The sequence below is a fragment of the Apium graveolens genome, chromosome 7 (genome assembly GCF_009905375.1).
Source record: "Apium graveolens cultivar Ventura chromosome 7, ASM990537v1, whole genome shotgun sequence".
Taxonomy (NCBI): domain Eukaryota; kingdom Viridiplantae; phylum Streptophyta; class Magnoliopsida; order Apiales; family Apiaceae; genus Apium; species Apium graveolens.
This window is the reverse complement of record NC_133653.1, coordinates 134,492,096-134,515,132: the sequence shown is the minus strand read 5'-3', so window position 1 is coordinate 134,515,132 and position 23,037 is coordinate 134,492,096. Positions and strand designations below refer to the sequence as shown.

Here is a 23,037-nt window from a genome sequence, read left to right as displayed (position 1 = left end):
CTGATCCTTAAAGGTTATTATTACCTTAATCCTTTCCAATTCATACTGTCAAAACTCATACTATCCCTATTAAGGGTGAAATGCCAATCTTTATGCAGTTCCCTAGGATTCATTTTAAGTTACCAATGTTCTATCCTTAATTCCACCTCGATAGTCTATACCGAATTTCACGATAGCATCCTTATTCAAGTTAAGGTCAATCCACATGGCCTCCAAAAGATAACAACGGTTATCCGCTTTTCTTGCCTAATCTGGTAACGATAACATGGATGTTCTGGAAGATATTGGTCGTGTTCAACGTGAACTTCTTCTTAATAATTCCTTATTTACTTTTGTTGTTTATCTCAACAGTCACCTCAATGTTGGGATATCTTTCATATCTGGCGTCTCCCTTTCTGGGTATCATGCCACCGGTCTTACACTTCACATTCTTGAAGGTCACTTCCTTCATCCAATTTTCCTAATTTCTTACTTCCTTGTCTCCTCAGTCTATCCGCGTCTCACTATTTATCCTTCGAACTATCTCAATGTTTCCTCGAATCCTCCCAACTTAAAGGGGATAAAATATATGCATCTCTTATGCCTTCACCCATCAATTTTAACTCATGGTGAATCACCCTCATCCTGACGAATGCATATTTATCTATTTCTATTGCTACGAGTCTTTAGGGTTTCCTCATACCCAACTCCCTTATCATACCTCAAACTCTATTGCCGTTATATTCCTTTACACTTCAATTTCTTTTTATTTTCCTTTCTCTTATCATTATTTCATGAACCAACACAACATAAGCATTGATTTCAAACATCCCGTCATTCTGGATTCGTGTCCTCAGAACGAATCTTGACAACTTTTACAACTTAGATTCATAATTTATCATACTCGTCTGCCTTTGTTCTGGCTCTAAAGCTTTTACACTATCTCCATAACCTTGGGAATTACTTTCCTGAAAACAATTGACTAAACTTTAATCAGTTTATTATAATCTCTGGCTCCATGCCTTTCTTGGTCTTTCACCAGCGGGTGGTCTCTCCCTTAGGAGGGTAAGTGACAAAAACAGTCTTTTGTGATTCGTCAATCATTTAGAATCTCCAATAATTCCTATATTTCCTTTAGCCAGGCTCTTGCCTCGGCTGGGTCAGCTTGTTCCATGGAACTCTGAGAGCTTAGCGACTTAAAGGTCCTGAAAGAATTTCTCACCGCACTGTCTCCTCAGGGTGGTGGTTGGGGATAATAGTCTAAGTTCTTTTTAGGCAGGTCCATGAATTTCCGTATAGGAGTACTGTCTCGGGTCTCCTTATCTCGCTCGACTTTTGTTTTCTCCGTCTAAATATTTCTTCCTACTCCCCATACTTGGGGTTATCTTATACGTTAAAATCCTCATTTTCCACTTCATTATGTTATGGGTTCCTTCTATCTTGATGGCGTCCTCCCTGACTATCACATTCAGGGTTTGCCCTTAATCTTATTCCTTGAACTATGACTTTCATCTAAGATCTCATCTTTAAGCTCTTGAACATTTGGAATCCAAATTCTATAGGAATACCTCATTATTCCCTTATCATCTTTCTCGGTATTAATCTCATATTTATTTGTTGGCTCTCTGCCTTCATTCATAACTTTTTCTGGCACAATATGATCTTTTCCAATAATTCGGGCTGTATTGCAATCTCAAACAGCTTTTCGGTACCGACTCCGGTTACCTTCACTACTATTTCCATTTTCTCAAAATCTCTTATAAACTCTCCAAAAGACATCATCATCTTGAGTCTCTCCTTTTTACTAAGGGCATCAGCCACCATATTGGCTTTCCCCGCATGATAAAGAATCTCCCAATCATTATTCTTGATTAGCTCTAACTGCCTCCTCTGGCATATGTTGAGCTCTTTCTACGTGAAAATGTACTAGAGCACTTATGGCTTAGGTAATTCTCGCACTTCTCTCCATACAAGTAGTGCCTCCAATCTTTAGGGTAAAACTATTGCCACGAGCCTAAGCTCATGGGCGGGGATATTGAATTTCATATTACCTTAATTGTCTTGACGCAGACGCGATTATCTTGCTGTGCTAAGAAGCACCCTAATTCCTTATGCGAAGCGTCACTTACAAATCACAAAATCTCCTTTTTCCATCCGGCAATGCCAGCATAGGGGCCATCACCAACCTCGGCTTCAGTTCTTGAAAGCTGTTCTCACATTTCTCTGTCCATTCGAACTTCTCAGTCTTACGAGTAAGCCGCGTTAAAGGGGCTACTATCTTTACAAACTTGAACGAACCTCCGGTAGTCGACCTAACCATGGTCATCAATTCAGCAGTGGTCCTTTATCCAATCCTGTCAGGATCCTCCATGGGATCCTCCTCAATAACTATCCCTTCTAGGACAACATCCTCAACCGCTAAATCCTCAATATCAACATCATCCGGTCCTGCATTAGGACACTCTATCGGATCCACAATCCGATCTCCAATTAGTAATAAAATATCATCGCACTGTTGCTCCTCAACCTCAGGGTTCGGAGTCCCGCTACCATATACGATAACGAACTACGCTCCTATCACGATATTTATAAGGGTTCCCATAAGGGTTTTAACTGTCAGTACTACGTTAGGTAGCCCGACTATGAACTTGGCAAGAGTTCTTATTATCTTAGTTAACTTATTATCTTAACGTCCCATCATCTCTGAGGTTTATAACGCTTAGCTCTGATACCATTTCTGTAACACCCCCAGATCCGGGGGTCGGGGATCCGGGTTGTCACGGTCTTTCTTTCCACAATATCACTTCACTTAATTAATAATAAATAACCTCATGCTGTGACCCCACACTAACACACACCACAACCCGTTATAGTCTCAGAGATGAAATTGAAATAAGTACAAGTCTTTGAATCCACAATTTAAAATTATTACAACCCAAAATGATTACTTGATAATTTACAGTTAATTGCCATTATCTGCCACAAGTTATAATTATACATAATTTGATTCTCAAAAGTAGATGGTCTGAACTACAATGGATCTACCTCTGCAGCTATAGCAGCCACAACATCATCGGGAAGACGCGGGGCGCTTCCCATGCGCTTGCGCTGGGTCTGCTGGAGTCTGGCCATCTCTCCTAACTGTTGTTGTGTGATGAAGAAATAAAGCAAGAGTGAGCCTTACAGCTCGCAAGATAATACATAGTGATAACAATAATATAAGTATCTAAATGGATACTCACTAGAATCTTTATCGTGTGTAAGATAATTACTTACTAGATATAATGTAAAAACAAGGAATGAAGTTACCAATACTTCACCACACTTATATCATTTATAAAGCTACTTGAACTACCACCGTTCAAAGTATTATAAGTTTTAAGAAAAACATCCCATAGATGAGACCACAAGTTAAGACTTGAATAGATTCAATCTTTGAAATATTATTGAATGAAAAAGTTATGAGATACTTTATTTAGTCCCGATATATATATATATATCCACATATATATATCTCTAAAACATTTCCTGGAACCTCTGTTATGTAAAGTATGAACAGAGTTGCAATATCCAATGAATTTGGAAGGAAAAGAAAACCTTTGGCATAAACCAGATATCTTGCTGATCAGGCAAAGATACCCATAAGTAACCTTTTCTACTAGTAGATGGACGAATTCCCCACTGGTCATCACCCTGGTCATAATTAGGACCTTATGCTGGACTGCCACTCAGCCACTTATGCATTTGATGGACTCCCACTGAGCCACTTACACTATCATGGACGCCCACTGAGCCCATGTTGCTTATGCCGACTCAATAGATGGACTTACTTCCCGAACGATGGGCAAGTAATCAAGATGTTTTCTCAAAACAGCAACCTCGTTGCGAATGTAAAATACACCACTGAGCCGGATCCCTCAAGTTTTGAACGAGTATTTAAATCCCCTTTAAAAGGAAGATCTTAAATATAAAAATGAGTTTTGAGATCCGCTCTAACTTTTTAAAAATCATTTTGAAGACTCGAAAACACTTTATAGAGTGTTTGGAGTAAAGCTGATTTAATGAAGTAAATCAGTCCCCAGAATATTTAGAAAATGACTGAATATTATTAATTAAATAATATTCCCATAAAGAATAATCTTTATAAAAATAATTGAAGTAGAAGTATTAAAATTTATACTTGAAACGAGTATTAAATAACCAAAGATATACTTATATAAAAGTATTATCTTTATTTGAATAATCGAAAATAACTTTGATTATTGACACCTTATTCTTTAATAAAATAAAGAATATATCTCAATCGGAGTCATAGATCCTCAAATGAATATTCACATAATATTCAATAAATAAATTAAGCTGAGTCATAAGCCCTCGAATGAATATTCGAAATAATATTCAATAAATAAATAAGCTGAGTCATAAGCCCTCGAATGAATATTCGAAATAATATTCATTAAATAAAATAAAGGAGTCATACATCCTCAAATGAATATCCAAGTAATATTCAATAAATAATATAAAGGAGTCATAAGTCCTCGAATGAATATTCAAGATAATATTCATTAATAAAATAAAGTTATCGAATAAACCTTATTCGATTAATAGTTTTGAAAACTATAACCATATATATATATATAAATATATATATATATATAAAATCTACTCGGGATCCTCGACTCCCGGTTTTAGAAAATGTTTTCACCTTTGGGTCCCTATACTAAGGGTATATGCAAGTTACCGCTATCCTCTAGCATAGGTATTATCAACTGAATCAACCATTATATATGGAAAGAATATGAAACAGGCATGCATATATATACCATAGCAGCATGCTTCAATATATTGCAACATTTGCTAATATAAACATCATGCATCTATCGCAAGATAATGCATATACAAGTGTATACATCACAACAACAGTATAACGGATAGAATACTTGCCTGAGCGACTTGGGGTTACGAATGGCTCGGGACGAGTCTGGTAACCTATAAGCAACAAGTAAGTTGGAATTAAACCAAAGTCACTTGTAAATCTATACTTTAACTAACTTAGACTCTAACGCTCATTTTGCGCTCACTGATTCGCTTAAGTCACTCGGGTACCCTCGGCTCCACCATTTTTAATAATTTAACCTTTACGAGTTTTAAGGCGATTCCTTCGCGAGTGTCTTACCAACTGCCTAACACACTTACCATAAATGTTTCATACATTAATTAACCCTTTTTGGTCTTTAACCTATGTTTCAAAGTAAGGCGAGGGAAAAAGTTTCGTTCGCGAAACGCCGTTACTTGAAACGGTCGTTTCTCCTAAACCGTGCATCGGAATCGAATGTACTACATATCAAAACGAAGCTCGTAACATGAGCTATCTAAACATGGCAGTGGTCATAATCTAGCAGGGGGTCCTCGGGTCCTAATGTTATGCACAAAACAGTCTAAAGAAAATCGGACGTTACGACGGCTATGTTTACGCGATTACCAATATTTATACCACTCCAATTCTTTACCAATTCACTACAAACCACCCAACCATCATCAATACATCAAACACAACTTATATCAAGGCAAATTCAGTCCATAATCTCAAGGTTTTCCAACTTATTCAACCGCAAACATGATCTACTAACCATAACTTAAGATTCATTAACCATTAACCAAGATTCATATCCAAAATCACCACAAATCCAACCAAACTATCTAACATACATGGATCTTGCTATACATACATGGATATTTCTATATATACATTAATCCATCCATGAACTCATCAAAACTCAAAGTTCAAACTATAAGTTAAAGGTGAAAGTTGTTTATACCTCCTTGAAGCTTCCTAACACAACCCAAGAGCTTTGAATGCCTAAAAGAACCTTGATCCTTGCTTGTATAACCTTAATCTTTCATAAAAATTCAAGAAAACTAAAGTTATTTCTTGAAGGTTACTATTCACCATCTTCTTCCTTGATTTATAGAAAAAGATTGGCTTGGAATTAGAAGCTTAAACTTATAGGAAGTATGTAACTATCCATGGGGAAGCTTAGATAATTACCTTGCTAAATAGTAAGTGGTGGAGCTTGGATCTTCAAATTTTAAGAAATGGGCCGAGAGCTAGCTTGGGAAGAAAGATATTTTTGTGTTTTGTTTGATGAAAATGAAATGATTTGCTTGGTTGGTTGATTTTTGTGTTGTTTTTGGTTAATGACTTAATTAACCTTATATTTGTGTGGTTATAAACCAACCACACCTCCTCCTTCCCTATGTCATGCTTACATCACATTGCTATGTCATCCTCCCTTCCTTGTCCTCTTCTCATTGGTTGGGTGACATCACTTCCTCTAATCCCTTTGCTTAACTTCCTAATTGTTTGCCTAATGACCGCTGATCTGTTATACGGTTCGCTTAACTTTCGTTTTCGTTTATCGTTTGAGGGATCATACCCGGGATCTTATTACTTAGGTTCCCTTAACCTTTCTCAATATATTATATTCCTTTTATGATCCTCTCCTATAATCCTTTAATTTAAATCCTTTTTATCCTGTTACCTTATACTCAATTCTCTCCGTATCTAGTGGATTTCCGGGAAAAATCAAAGTGTTCGGATTTGGAATCTGACGATCTTTACATACACTTATATCCCATATAAAGTACTAATAAAATCTCAGAATATCCATATCAGAACCCCTACATAGTGTGGCATGAAAAGTTTTCTCATTCAGCAAAAACACTATTCATAAGGGTTTCAAAAATTTTCCAAAAATTGGGGTTATTACAAGGGTCACTGGATTATTTTCAAGAATATTCTCAAGTACTTAAAAAGGACTAAAGATTTATTTTTGGTATATGGAGAAGATAGGGAACTGGTTGTAAAGGGTTACACTGATACTAGTTTTTTAACCTAATTTCTGGATAGAAAAGGATGATTATGTATCTATGTCTGGTTTATGATTTGTCTAAATATAAGTTATGTTAGCTGGAATGGTTCACAGTAAGAACATTGATGATTCTATAATGGAAGCCGAATATATTGATACTTTTTTAAACATCCAAGGAGACTGTTTAGGCATGTCCTTAGGCGATATCACCTTATTAATGAGATTAATAATCAAGGAGATATAAATGTAAAGTGCATAGTAATGATAATGTTGCAGACCCACTGACTAAGGCTTTATCGCAGTAGAAGCACGATGGTGATACTAGTTTCATGAGTATTATATACATGGGTGATTGACTCTAGTGCAAGTGGGAGATTGTTAGTGTTTGTGCCTAGAGACAACACTATGAAGTTAAAGACATTTGGATTATTAATATTTATCTTCTATCGATTATTCCCTTTATAATGTATTAATTCTTAATTTACTGTGATATAAATATTAGATTAATAAATGTCCTTGGAATATGATATGCAATTCTATATCACTTAGTACGTGACTTAGAAATGAGATTATGAGAATAGTATCAATATTCCTAAAGGTCCCTAGTCGAGTATTATTATTAAGGGACACTAATAATGCATTAAGACTAGTGTGTTTGTTGACTGATGATCACATCTCAGTGATCATAGGTATAGTGATACTAAAGTCAAAGCACAGGCAGTTGTACATGTACATGGTGCTGGACAGACCCGATGTGAGATTCTACATGTCTGTTGTGTCATAAGTATTTATCACAGTGATAATGATGTAATGGTCCTTGGACCTAAAGTCATTATATTTCTATACGAGAATTAATATATATTGATTCCATTAAAAGTTATCCTTGACTGGGTATTGATAAAAGTGGACATTGGGTATATTATGAATCGTATGAGAAATATAAATTATCTAGATGGGATTTAACCCTCCTATTTAAGGAGTGATATCATTGGCCTCTTGTGTGAGCTAGACTATGAAATGCGTGGCCACGCTCAAATGTTGATTTGATATGATAGTCTACTCATTGATCAAGGAAACTTGAATTAAACTATGATGAGGATGACACATAACATGCCTCTAGTTTAATCTATAATATTTGGTTAAAGAGATTATATTGCATTGTACATTATTCACGAAAGGTTTAATTGATCACCGATTTAATTATTATTACTTGGGTAGTAATGATGTATTACTAGATGCCGCTCATTGTTTACGATTTTAAATTAAATTTAAAATTCATTTCCAACGTAATAATAACCTATAGGGTCACACACTAAGAATGTTTGAAGGATTATTTAATTTAAATTGGATTTAAAATAAATTAAAGTAATTTGATTTATTTACAATATTAATTAAGTTTGACTTAATTAATTAGATAAATAATGATATTCGAATTTACTATTATTAATTATGAAATTTATTTGTTAAATAATTAAGTGAGACTTAATTATAATACAAATAGGAATTTCGAATTAATAATAACTTCTAATTAGTTAAGAGTTATAAGTCATTTTTCTACTCTCTATATAATATCTCTTGTGTGGCTGATTTTTTGAGAGTGAAAAAGTCTTTTACTAAAACCCTAACCACCAAGGGAGAAGATGGAGAGAGGAAGAAGAAACGAGTTTGTGCTAGTACACATTCAATCCTTGCGTTCAAGCATTTGTGTGGATACCGATAGAGCGTAGATCGCGAGAGCGGGATGCGTGGTGATTGAACAAGCTTTGGATGTCCATTAGTCAACCAATTTGTAAAGCTTCTTAAGGTAAATAATCTGATCTATAAATTAAATATCTATTTTTCGCATGGATCCTACGGTGGGTTTCGAAAATTCTGATTTTCAAGTTTTTAATTAATGTTTCCGTTGCGTTTATGTGCCCGAAACCTAATAGTTTTGATTATAGTGGAATAAGCTTTGGATCTATATTAGTCAACCAATTTGTAAAGATTCTTAAGGTAAATAATCCGATCTATGAATTAAATATCTATTTTTTGCATGGATCCTGCGGTGGGTTTCGAAAATTCTGATTTTTCACGTTTTTAATTAATGTTTCCGTTGCGTTTATGTGCCCGAAACCCAACAGTTTTGATGAAAGTTGAATAAGAATTTACCTTTTTATCCCTCTTCTAAAACTAACAAGGTTTGCATGAAAGGGCAACTTAGGAATTGACTAGCCAAAGTTAAGTTAGTGGGGTTAGATTTGACAACAATACCCGTCCCTTCAATTGAGTGGATTCTTGCATGCAAGGTTATCATGGTAAATGGCAAATTATTAATCTAATTAATCAAATATCATTTTAGAGAAAGAATTTTATAAATAAAAATATATATCTATAAATCACAAAAGTCGTTCCATAAAATAGTTTGGGATTTTAGAAACTTCTTGAGATCACTTTCAAAAATTTAAAGGAAACAAATTTTTATATAAAGAATTTTCATAAACTAATATCTTTAATAATATATCACAAATTACTCAAATAAAGGCATTTCTTTCTCTTTTTCTTTTAAAAAAAATTCCAAATAAATATTTAATTTACAACTCACAAATTATGACCCTTATAACTCATACAAGCACATAATTGACTTTCTTTTGATGTATATAAACATATATACACATAATTCAACTAAGAATATACCGGTTGTAATATCCTCTCCCCTTTAAAGGATTCTGTCCTCAGAATCTAGGAGAATAAGTGAGGATACCGATTATACATATCAGACTCCTCTCTTGCCAGTCGAGTATCTTGACAGGTTGCTCCACATAAGACAAATCTTTCTGAATTTCTAACGGCTCATACTCTATCACATGATTGACATCCGGATTATACTTTTTGAGCAAAGACACATGGAATACATTATGAACATGCTGATATTGAGGCGGTAGAGCCAACTCATAGGCTACTTTTCCTACTTGATTTAGAATTTCAAAAGGACCAATATAACGCGGAGCCAATTTCCCCTTTTTCCCAAATCGAGTCAAACCCTTCCATGGTGACACTTTCAGCAATACAACTTCACCCACTTGGAAACTCACATCCTTTCGGGCAGGATCAACGTACTTCCTTCGTCTGTCTTGAGCAGCAATTAGTCTCTTCCGAATTAAGGCAACTGTTTCCTTCATTTGCTGAACCAATTCAGGGCCGAGAACTTTTCCTTCTCCTACCTCATCCCAATTTGTCGGAGATCTGCACTTTCTTCCGTATAAGGCTTCATATGGAGGCATTCCGATGCCGGAGTGGTAACTGTTGTTATATGAGAACTCTACGAGTGGTAAGTGATCATCCCAACTTCCAGCGAAATCGATTGCACAGCTGCGCAATATGTCTTCAATTGTTTGTATAGTTCGCTCACTCTGACCGTCCATCTGAGGATGATATGCGGTGCTCATATTTAGCTTTGTGCCCAAACTTTCCTGAAACTGTCTCCAAAATCTCGAATTGAATCGTGGATCTCGATCTGAAACTATCGATACCGGTACGTCATGTTGTAACACAATTTCATGCACGTACATATGAACCAACCTATCTAATGAAGTTTTCTCATTGATGGGTAAGAAATGTGCCGATTTCGTAAGGTGATCAACTATAACCCATATGGCGTCGTGTCCGGATTTTGTTCGAGGCAAACCTACTATGAAGTCCATGGTGATATTTTCCCATTTCCACTCAGGAATCTTCAATGGTTGAATCAATCCGCTCGGTCTTTGATGTTCCGCTTTTACTCTTTGATAAGTGTAACACTTGGAGACCCATTCTACAATTTCTCTTTTCATGTTTGGGCACCAAAATTTCTTTTTAAATCTTGATACATCTTTGTGCTCCCCGGGTTAATCGAAAATTTTGAGTTGTGTGCTTCCTGTAGTATCTCGTTCTTCAATTCAGTCGCTTGAGGGATCCAAATCCTTGATGCAAATCTTAATATCCCTTGCTCATCCTTCTTCGTATATATCTCTTCCCCCGTCAGTTGATTATTCTCTCGACTCATCACTTCTTCTTGGCATTTCTTTATCTTCTGCAATAGTTCTGGCTGAAAAGTCATGCCGTGACAAAATTCTTCCGACATCCCGTAAATACAGAGTTCTAACTCAAATCTTTCAATCTCCTTAGATAATTCCCTTGGCATGGTTATCGTATTCAACCTTTCCTTCTTACTCAAGCATCATCGACTACATTTGCCTTTCCTGGATGGTAATGTATCAAACAGTCGTAACCCTTGATTAGCTCCAACCATCTCCGTTGTCTCATGTTGATTTCCTTTTGGGTGAATATATACTTCAGGCTTTTATGATCCGTGTAGTTTTCACACTTCTTCCCGTACAGGTAATGTCTCCATATCTTGAGTACGAACACTATGCCTGCCAATTCTAGATCATGGGTTGGGTATTTCAATTCATGAGGTTTAAGCTGTCGTGATGCATATGCAATCATCTTATTATATTGCATTAGCACACATCCTAGTCCTTTATGCGAAGCGTCGCTATATATCACAAAATCTTCTTTATCGTCGGGTAGTACTAATACTGGCGCGGTAACTAATTTCTGCTTTAACTCTTGAAAGCTTTCTTCACATTCCGTATTCCGTTCAAACTTATGATTTTTCCTTGTCAACTTGGTCAGCGGCATAGCGATCTTTGAGAAATCCTTTACAAACCTTCTGTAGTATCCAGCCAATCCTAGAAAGCTTCTTACTTCCGTAGGAGTCTTTGGTCTCTCCCAACTCATAATTGCTTCGATATTTGCGTCGCTTCTAATTATATGTCCAAAAAATTGAACTTCTTTTAACCAAAACTCACACTTCGAGAACTTTGCATACAATTTCTCGTGTCTCAGAATCTCCAAAACTATCCACAATTATTGCCCGTGTTCTTCTTCCATCTTCGAATATATTAAAATATCATCAATGAATACCACGACAAATTGGTCCAAATATTTCTTGAAAACGCGATTCATCAAGTCCATAAAAGCCGCAGGGGCATTTGTTAATCCAAAAGGCATTACTAAAAACTTATAATGTCCATATCTCATCCTAAATACCGTCTTTGGGATGTCTTCTTGTTTAATCTTTAATCGGTGGTATCCTGACCTCAAATCAATCTTTGAAAAACACTTTGCTCCTTTCAGTTGGTCAAATAAATCGTCTATTCTCGGCAACAGATACTGATTCTTAATTTTCATTTTGTTCAACTCCCGGTAATTGATACAGAGTCTCATTTTTCCGTCTTTCTTCTTTATGAAAAGGACTGGCACTCTCCATGGTGACGTACTTGGCCTTATGACTCCTTTATCCAAAAGTTCTTGTATCTGACTCGCTAACTCCTTCATCTCTGCTGGTGCCATTCTACAAGGTGCCTTCGAAACGGGTTCAGTGCCTGGGGTAAGATTAATCTCAAACTCAATCTGTCAATCCGGCGGTAGTCTTGGTAATTCCTCTGGAAATACATCGGGGAACTCTCTCACTACTGGAATCTTCTCTATGCTAGGAACTTCCTTCTCGGAATCTACTACATAGGCTAAATATACTTCGCATCCTTTCCTAAGTAGCTTGCTGGCTTGAATAGCGGTGAAAAATAGTTGCTCTTTCTTCTGGCCCTTAAATATCACCTTACTCCCATTCTTTTCTCGAAGATAGACCTTCTTAGATTTACAATCTATCTGAGCATTATTCTTTCCTAACCAATCCATTCCTAATATTATATCAAACTCCCCTAATTTGAAAAGTATCAATTCGACTGAAAAGTTATGTCCGGAGATGTCAATCTCACATTGAGGGCAAAAATTGACCCACATGTATCTTTTCTTAATTGGAAATTACTATGTTCATCACTTCACTCATATCCTTCTTATCATAGTTTAGTCTATTAGCAAAAGTTTTTGATATAAAGATTTTGTAGCTCCTGAACCAATCAATACTTTAGCTTCAACATTATTTATCGAAAGCTTACCTGCTATAACCTCAGAATTCTGAACAACATCCTTCATCTTCAGATTAAAAGTCCTTGCTGATGCTTCTGGAGTCACTGTAGATGGTGGAGGTAACACCAACATTTCTGGTGGTGCTGCGGTGCTAGTGCTTGCTATATTCATCATGCTTTTGATTAATCCGGTTGATGTGCAGTCCTTGGCGATATGTCCAATTTTCCCGCACTTGTAGCATATTACTCCAGGTTTTTGCACTTTACATTTATTGGCCAAATGTCCCTTCTGATTACATCGATAACATGTCATGTTGAGCTTGTTACAAATTTCTGAATGCTTCTTCCCACAATACCTACATTCGACCCTTGGCTATTTTTCATCATTCGCTTGACCCTCATTTTGCTGATGGTTTCCTTTATTGTCTTGTCTCTTGTTCACTTCCCCTTTCTGTTGTGCATTCCATCCTTTCTGGAATCCAATTCTCTTCACGTTTCAATCTTGCTGGTACCCTGATTCTGACCTCTCCTTCTGATGAAACACATTCCTCTTCTTAATATCTCTTTCCTTTTTGGATTGTGCTCCATTACTTTCAATCAATGTTACCTTCTGAACTACCCCAGCGTAGGTACCAATCTCAAACATCGACACTCTATCTCGAATCCAATATTCGAGCCCTTGTTGAAATCTCTGAGCCTTCTTTTCATCAGTATTCACATACTTAGTCATAAATCTTGTAAATTCTGTAAACTTCTTCTCATATTCCAAGACGGTCATACTTCCTTGTTTCAATTCCAGGAATTTCATCTCCATCTGTCTCTGCATATACCGGGGGTAATATTTTTCCAAAAATAACTCCTTAAACCTAGTCCAAGTAACTTGTCGAACTTCTTCCAAAGCTTTGACTAGATCCCACCAATAAATTGCTTCCCCTTTTAAGAAATACGCGGCATAAACGCTCTTATGTTCTTCCCCTAATCGAACCAATTCGAAAGATCTATCCATTTCTCTTATCCAAGTGTTGGCTACTACTGAATCAGTGGTATCATGAAAAGCTGGAGGGTTCACATTCTGGAAAGTTTTGAAAGTCACAATTTGTTGAGGGGGCTCTGGTGGATCTGGTTGACGTTGGTGTTGATCATGATTCTCTTAGTTTCAAAATTGTTGTTGTTGGAATTGTTGTTGAAGAGTTTGTTGTTGTTGAGCAATTTCATTAGTTTGTTGTTGCAGAGTTTCCAATATTCGAAGGATATTGGGGTCGGCTGCAGAAGTAGTACTGGTTTGCTTTGTCTTTTTAGGAGGCATATTTCTGAAAAGAAAATTGGTAACAAGCAGGTGTGATTATGACATATAATTCAAATCTAAGTTATCACAGGGTTAATTTGATCACATGATGTCTAGATTTTAGCAAAGTTATACATGATTATAAGCAGGTAGCAAAGATATAGGCAAAATTGGGACAACAGAAATGCATAAGTAAGCTTAAAACATTTGCGATAATCGCAAGCATGATTCTGATATAACGGGTTTAACAAGGTAGTTAAGGGTATATCAATCATTTCAAAGCCAAGGTGCCACGAAATAAAGGGAATCACATGCATTCAGATTTCAATTATTAGCTAATGAGTTGATATACAATTCTAAAAATGAAAGCAAAGCTAAATTAAATGATAATGAAATGAAACGATAGTGCATTAATCATTAAAATAAAGTTATCTTACAACACAACCAAATAAGGTTTGAATTTTTAAAGGTCAACGACATCATAGTTCTGAAAGAAAATAAAGAAGCTACATAGTTTGAGAAATACAATCAACATAAAGGGTAGCCAACTGGAAAGGGAATAGGAAGTCTGGCTCCTAATTTAGCCTAATAGTCATCTACCTAGGTCTCATTGTTAACATCTCGAGCTATCGGGATCTCTTCCCACTGCTCTCCCTGAAGCACCTTCATAATGCGCTGAAGTTCATCCGCTACCATCTGAATGGTGTACTGGCTGCTGCGGTCACAGTGTACTAGCATCTCCCCGAGCTTAGTGTTAACGAACTGCGTCAAGGACTCGAGTCTCGCAATCAACTGTGCCTTAGGTTCCTCCTTAAGCCGAGTATCATCCTGAAAAGCTACATCCAGTTGCTCCATAAGTCGGTCGTACTTCCCTTGGAGCCTATCAAACTGGAGCCTCAAGTCATCGTACATGGAGAATGCTATAGTGTCAGATGGCGCCGAGGGCGAAGAAGAATGCATCCTTGCTGAGAAACAATATATACAAAGGAAAATATTAGCAACTTACTCGAATAATATCTACTTACACTCTCGTATTTCCTATATATATATATCCTATAATCTATATGGTCTGTTTAGGGACTCTAAACCTTAGCTCTGATACCAAACCCTGTCACAGCCCCAAAATAACACTAACAAAATATTACCGAATAAATGCAAAGTTATTACAAACGGCTGTTAATAACAGAATCCAAGATCGCAAAGGTTCAGTATTTGAACAGTCCAACACTACTACTTTTATAACTTATATATTTATAAAGCTACCGGTCCTGACACAAACGCCAACTATACTACCTGAGCTCTCATATAAGGCTAAGCATCTCCACCGGTAGACTTACGAGTAGTTTGCTTGAATCCAACCATAATTGTTAGCTAAAATGGCATAAATGAAAAACAAGAAGTGAGCCAAGCGCTCAGTAAGGTATATCATAAAACAGAATTTAACATGATAGCAATTTATATCTGGAAATTGAGGTGTATAGCATCATTATTCAAGTCAAAACATTTATAACCAAAACATTGCTCAAAATTATTTTATGACGCTACGGATTACATCCGGTGACCAGCCGTAAAGCAATCCCGAACCTCGCTGGGTTCTTAACAATTTAATGGGATCCCTAGGCATCTTTTAAGCCTAATATGATAAGTGTGAAAGGGACTTGCGTCTTAGTCCAGTTCACCAATCTCAAGAAAACATTCTTTTATTTAAAGAGCAATTATCTTATATAAAACTGATTCCAAGAATTCGAGTTATGAAACTCTTATCAGAATGGTTTGACTTCTCACTAGCAAGGTTTTCAAAGATGGACAATAATGGTTTGACAACCAGGGAAGAAAGTATCAAAAAAGAAAAATAAAGTTATTCAACAAGATAGAGATCTCAAATTTTGAGGGTAATACATGGCACATATCTAGTAACAAAGTTTAGGTAGGATATAAAGAGAAATGAAGAAGTATGAAGTTGGATTGTTGATAACTCAAGGTATCAAGGGTATAGGGATATTGTATCAAATCAATAGGGGTTTCCTGATCAAAGAAATTGAAATAATGGAGCTTATATGGATATTTTGGTATAGTACGAGCAATCAAAGGATAACAATTATGGAACTAAGTCAAGTTGAACATAACAGTGATAAGGGTATGATTTATTAAGAGCATGAATAGACTTAAAGCAATTCCAATAATCATAAGCATGGCATAACATTTGCAATATCTCAATCTAAAATAAGAGTATTTGTAACGATGAATCATGGTGACAACAATATTAACGATCATTATACGAGCATGCTATCATGATTCAAAAGAGTGGTTCGGTACACTTGCAATATATATATGTCTTAATGAAAATATCAGTAGAACGATGATGGAAAAATACTTGTACAAAAATAGAATTGGAAAGGGGAAACACTTGCCTTAAGAAGGCTGGCCTAACTCTCGTCTTGATCGTGGAAGCAACCGGGAGCACTGCTCGACTTTGACGGAAAGTTTACTATCTTCTCTTGAGCCTACACAAAATATTAGACCTCATCAAGACACACTCTCACAAAAACTCCATCCTAGTTAAAGATTTCAAATCATATCGGCCTAAGGCACTTAGGCCTAACTACACATTCGACTCTTTACTAATCACTTATTATGATCAAATAATCATTTAGGATCACATAACATATTTAATCACATAATATATAGCATTGATATAATGGTGCACTATTGAGTATTGAATGATCTCACTCAACCAACACAATTGACTTGAAGTGCTAACTAGTCTAGTGCAACCCAACTAGCTCTCCAAATTTTGAAGTACCTTTACTAGCCAAACTCCATTTCACTAAGCCACACATATGGCCTAACCTTCTTCTGACCTCTTACTAACAATTAGACTCAATGGTTAACTCAGGCCTCATCTCTAAGAATGCAAAATCTAAGTACAATGATAATGTGTTCGTAAGTGCAACTATTAGGTGACACCGAATGGTACAAAGTGACAATGATCCCCCTTCCACTCAAGGTTTGACACTCAAATTACTAAAGTGGAATCTCAGGTCCTAAATCTAACTTGTGCACTTGGAATGACACCAAAGCTCAACTTAGGCCTCTTTGGGCCTATTCTCAAAGATAGCTCTCCCCTGTCCTTGTGACACTCAAACTGCCCTGATTTGAACTCACTTTATACTCTTGGTTTCAAATTTAAACCTTCAGCTATGGCTTGAAAAAACCTCCCATAAACTCCATAGTATCAATGCTAAGCAAGGTATAATGAGGGCCTACCAATGACACCACTTTCTAAGCTTAAAAGTGCTCCTCACTCAAACTGTCTTTGTTCTGACCAGAAGTCATGATTTGACTTGTGCACCTAAGTAAATGAGTTGGTTTCTTACATTTAAAGCTTCTTGGATCAACTATAGGTAAATTCCTAACTTCTGGTGGCTTGGCCCTCCAAATTCCCAACTAATTCCCAATCAAAACTCTCCTACAAACTAGTGCAAAATTCTGGAAAAAGAAAAACCTTATACTAACCCTTCCACCTTAACTCCCACTTATAAACCATGAACCCAATCTTTAACCAAGCATAATTACTATCCTATTACTCTCATATAACCCACTAACACGCGGTGGAGATCATTCATACCCTAATGCACCATGACCAAATTATACTAACAAAGTAGCAAGACTAACACTTAAATCACATTTCAAGTACTCATGCACAAAATGAATATCTATAACAACATGCAAACGCAATACCAAATGAATATACTCATTAACCCACTGTACAAACTATACTTTGTCATAATAAAGCACTTGTCAAGAAAATTATACTCATTTTTTAGCAAATCAAGTTATAACCAAGGGCATATAATCGAATTAAAGGCCATAATCAAGTATATAGTCTAGTTTTCAACATGCACTCCTAGTACTCTAAGATTTTGAGTGTAAATTCAACATACAATCATTTAACATACAATATCCCAAGTATTTCATGACATGCAAGGATTTTAAAGATCAAGATCCATCAAAAGTTTAGCTTTATAGCAACATGCAATCAAGACTTATTCACATAGAATTTAATCATAAATAAAGAACACGAAACTCTACTCCATTCGGCTCTTAAGAGTCATTGCCGAATGGAAAGGAGTGAAATAATCATACAAAATGGCAAGGAAGTCCCTCAACCATTAATCATTTCCACTCTTGATGCTTTTCCTTTATTTTCAACCTTAAACTCATAAGAATCAAGTTTTTCAACATTAGGCTCACTCAAAGCTAACATGCAAGCTTAAATCAAGTAGTGCACTTAATATTTAACTTACTAAACAAGTGATCAAAGCTTAGAGGATGATTTCTTGCAAGAATATTTGAAGAAAAAATGAAAGAAAATGAACAGGGGGGGCTTGGCTTCGGCCGAGAGAGAGAAAAGAGGAGGGAGAAGGGTGGCATGTTGTGTGTAAGTGGTGAAATGACACAAGGTGATGATATGGTGGTGGTTTTGATGATAGTGGAATAATAATTTACCTTTTTATCCCTCTTCTAGAACTAACAAAGTTTGCATGCATGGGTAACTTAGGAACTGACTAGCCAAAGTTAAGTTAGTGAGGTTGGATTTGACAGCAATACCCCTCCCTTCAATTGAGTGGATTCTTGCATGCAAGGTTATCATGGTAAATGGCAAATTATTAATCTAATTAATCAAATATCATTTTAGAGAAAGAATTTTATAACTAAAAATATAAATCTATAAATCACAAAAGTCGTACAATAAAATAGTTTAGGATTTTAGAAACTTTTTGAGATCACTTTCAAAAATTTAAAGATACAAGTTTTTATATAAAGAATTTTCATAAACTAATATGTTGAATAATTTATCAATAATTAGTCAAATAAAGGCATTTCTTTCTTTTTTTAAAAAAAAATTCCAAATAAATATTTAATTTACAACTCACAAAATATGACCCTTATAACTCATACAAGCACATAATTGACTTGCTTTTGATGTATTTAAACATATATACACATAATTCAACTAAGAATATACCGGTTGTAACATAATATTTTTTTAGTATTAATTTTTAAATTTTTAATATTGAATATAAACAATATATATGCCAAAATTTCCCAAAAAAATTGTGAATAATTCAAAAATACAAAGAAATGGAATAATTGAAAGTCCCATAATTTTATAAAAATAAAAATATGATTTTTATGTGGTTTTTGACACCCGAAGGAGTCCGGAAAAGTCATTTTTCGCGAAACGAGAAAATTCCTAAAATAACTAGATTTTTAGAATAACAATATGATACAAGTCATATTAGTCAAAATAAGGCCAATTATTTTATTTGAAATATCAGCTATTAAAACAAAGTTTGGATCGTATAACTTTTGATACGAAAGCATTTAACATACAATAAAATACCCAATAAATACCCTGACGACACAGAACATATGTAGCACATAACAGCTAGGGTTTTATGACTAAATACACTTAATGACATAATATAACACATAATTCATCTTTATTATGATATATTACAAATGTAATTTCCCATTCGTTACATCCTTTCCCCTTAATAGGATTTTGTCCTTAGAATCTCACTAAGAAAATAATCGTGGATACTTTTCTAACATTTCACTCTCAAGTTCCCAGGTTGACTCTTCAACCATAGGGTTTATCCATAAAACTCGTACTAATGGTACATACTTATTTCTCAATACTCTCTCCTGCCGATCTAAAATTCTTATTGGTTGCTCTGCATATTACAAATCAGCTTGAATCTCTATCGGCTCATATTCTTTTACATGCCTCGAATCTGGATTATATCTCCTAAGTATTGACACATGGAACACATTATGAATATGCTGCATATGAGGCAGTAAGGCTAACCAACTTTTCCGACTTTCTTCAAGATTTCAAATGGACCAACATATCGTGGCTTTAGTTTATCCTTATTTCCAATCTGGTTAATTCTTTCCATGGTGATACTTTTAGTAACACGTGCTCCTCTTCTTGGTAATCCATATCTTTTCTGGTTTGATCCGCATATTTGCGTTGTCGATTTTGCGCTACTTCTGGTCTCTTTTGAATAAGCTCTATGTTAGGGCGGAAAACATGTGCTAATAATACATGCAAGTATATGCGTTCGCAAGTAATATAGAATACTTTCTAGTTCGTTCCCACAGAGACTCAGACTAATTAAGTTCAATTAACACTTACTCACCAATGTATGATTACTTCTCAAAGTTAAGACAATAACACGTAGATTTTATTAACTAATTATTAACTAGAATTAACTACGAGAATTAAACACTTAATTGACACTTGAATTAACAATATTAAACACACATTAGATCATAACTTCATTACTACTTCCTTCAATAGTTATTGTTATTACCCTTAACATGTAACGGTGATGATATTAATCGAACAACACGAAACTGATAAAAGTCAACTTTCGTTGCACTAATACCATTATACCAAACATCCACAATTAAGATAGAAGCTGAATAGTCATCAATTATGTTGAGACCCTATATGTCTACAGAATTTGACAACATAACGATTTAAGCACAAGTTATTCCTTATGATTACACAGGGCAAGTAAAACGGTTAGAGTTACCCACTAATCATGCATACACATACATGAACCTATGCTAGCATGGCAAGTTCTAAATCTCAAGATCCACCATCCCTTCACAAGATATTAACACCCTATCTTATATGTTCGCGACGCACATAAGACGAATAAGCACAACCAATACTAGATATCATACAATCATCATACACTAAAGTATTAAACGACTAACTAAAGAATTCCATAGTAAATCCGTTACGACCCCATGATCACGACTAGCCCATGATTGAACTCATCGTCACCATGGGTTCATATAAAAACATGATAATAACACATGAGAATAACTAATAAAACTACTTATATTAAACCAGAGTACATCACAAGAGTAATAAGGTTCAAAGTAAAGAAAACTAGCATCCACTGATACAATGAATAAAAGAATCCTAAGAAAACTATGCTTCCTCTTCTTCGTTGTGATGTGCTAAAACGGTCTTCTTCCTTATCTCCTTGATCCTCGATTAATACCACGATTCCACACGTGAAACGTCTCTGAAAACTACTTACATAGGAGCCCCACAATTCCTAGCTATCTAAGAAGTCAGAAGTCCAGCAGAACAAGAATTCTAAAAATCAGAATTTTAATTCGCGCCCCTGAGCGGCCGCCCAATAATCCTGAGCGGGCACCCAACACCTTTCTGGAAAATTTGCTATTTTGCTCCCGTTCTCTGCTGCGTTCTGCTCCTAACTTCCCACTTGAAATGCCAAGCACATACTAAGGCTTATTCTTGATGAAATCTCTCCATAAATGCAAGTATTACCCTGAAATGCACAAACACTAGAAAAACGCATCAAATACACAAAATACTTGATTTCAAGACATCAATTCAAGCTATTATAAGACGTTTCGAAGTGGTATAAAATGCCACTTATCACTCTACTTTTTCTTTCATCTGCTGAATTAATTCTGGACCTAGAATTTTACGTTCACCAACTTCATTCCAATACACAGGGGATCTGCACTTTCTTCCGTACAAGGCTTCATAAGGTGGCATTCCAATGCTTGCATTATAGCTGTTATTGTAAGAAAATTCCACCAACGGTAAATGTTCATCCCAACTGCCTTCAAAATCTATTGCACATACACGTAGCATATCTTCAATTATTTGGATCGTTCTTTCACTTTTCTCATCCGTCTGTGGATGATAAGCAGTGTTCATAATCAATTTAGTACATATGCATTCTGAAACTATCTCCAAAATCTTGAATTAAAACATGGATCTCGATCCGATACAATGGATACAGGAACTTCGTGTCGCATCACAATTTCCTTGAGATATAAATGTACTAACTTGTCGAGCAAAAACCTTTCATTGATTAGAAGAAACTGTGCTGACTTCGTTAGTCGGTCGACAATAACCCATATTGCATCATGATTTGCTCTGGTTCTTGGGAGTCCTACCACCAAATCCATCGCTAGATGTTCCCATTTCCACTCCATAATGTCCAGTGGTTGTTATAATCCGCACGGACATTGATGTTCTGCTTTGACTAGCTGGCATGTATTACATTTACTTACCCAATCCGCTATTTCTTTCTTCATGTCTGGCCACCAAAAGTTTTCCTTCAAATCTCGATACATCTTTGTGCTTCCTGGATGAATTGAGTATCTCAAATTGTGAGCATCTCGGAAGATTTCTTCCTTTAATTCCGGTATATTAGGTACCCAGATTATCGATGAAAATCGTAGAATTCCCTTATCATCTTTCTGACTTGTAATTTCTTCTCCTGTTAGGTTGTCATTTTCATGATTCATTACTTCCTCCTAGAATTTTCGAATCTTTTCCGATAGTTCTGTTTGAAATGTCATTACATAATTCATTTCAGTGGATTCTTCTGGAATACAAACTTCAATTTCCAATTTATCAAACTCTTTGATCAACTCTTCTGAAGATGTTAACATATTTAATCTTTCTTTCCGACTTAACGCATCTACTAAGATGTTTGATTTTCCTAGATGATAGCTGATTGTCACATCATAATCCTTGATCAATTCTAGCAATCGTCATTGTCTCATATTGAGTTCCTTTTACATAAAAATATACTTTAGACTTTTGTGATCTGTGTAAATGAGAAAGCTCCACTCTTTTCTTAGGCCCATTCTCCGACCCTCTCCTAACTTGGAGGGATTAAGAGAATAATCCATAGAAGTAAGCATGTTGCTTACATTTATGTCTGTGTGTGGAACAAGAGTGTTGTTATCAGGAAGTTTAAAGCATGCTTGCAGTGTATCACTATTAATGCAATGGTCCTTACCTTTGAGAGAGAAGGTAATGGTTTTATCTTTAGAATTGAAAACAACGGTAGTCCAAATCTCCTCAACAACTTCA

At 35.6% G+C, this 23,037-nt stretch overlaps 1 protein-coding gene across 1 annotated transcript; it reads right to left on the bottom strand.

Moving 5' to 3' along the window:
• Positions 1–13,298: 13,298 nt before the first annotated feature.
• Positions 13,299–13,808, bottom strand: LOC141674040 (uncharacterized). The gene has a single exon (XM_074480764.1). It carries the CDS (start codon positions 13,806–13,808, stop codon positions 13,299–13,301), a length of 510 nt encoding a protein of 169 aa, XP_074336865.1.
• Between the last annotated feature and the right edge of the window lie 9,229 nt (positions 13,809–23,037).

Excerpts from the sequence above, each read along its gene's own strand:
- LOC141674040 (XM_074480764.1), bottom strand. The coding sequence starts at position 13,808 with ATGGATAGATCTTTCGAATTGGTTCGATTAGGGGAAGAACATAAGAGC.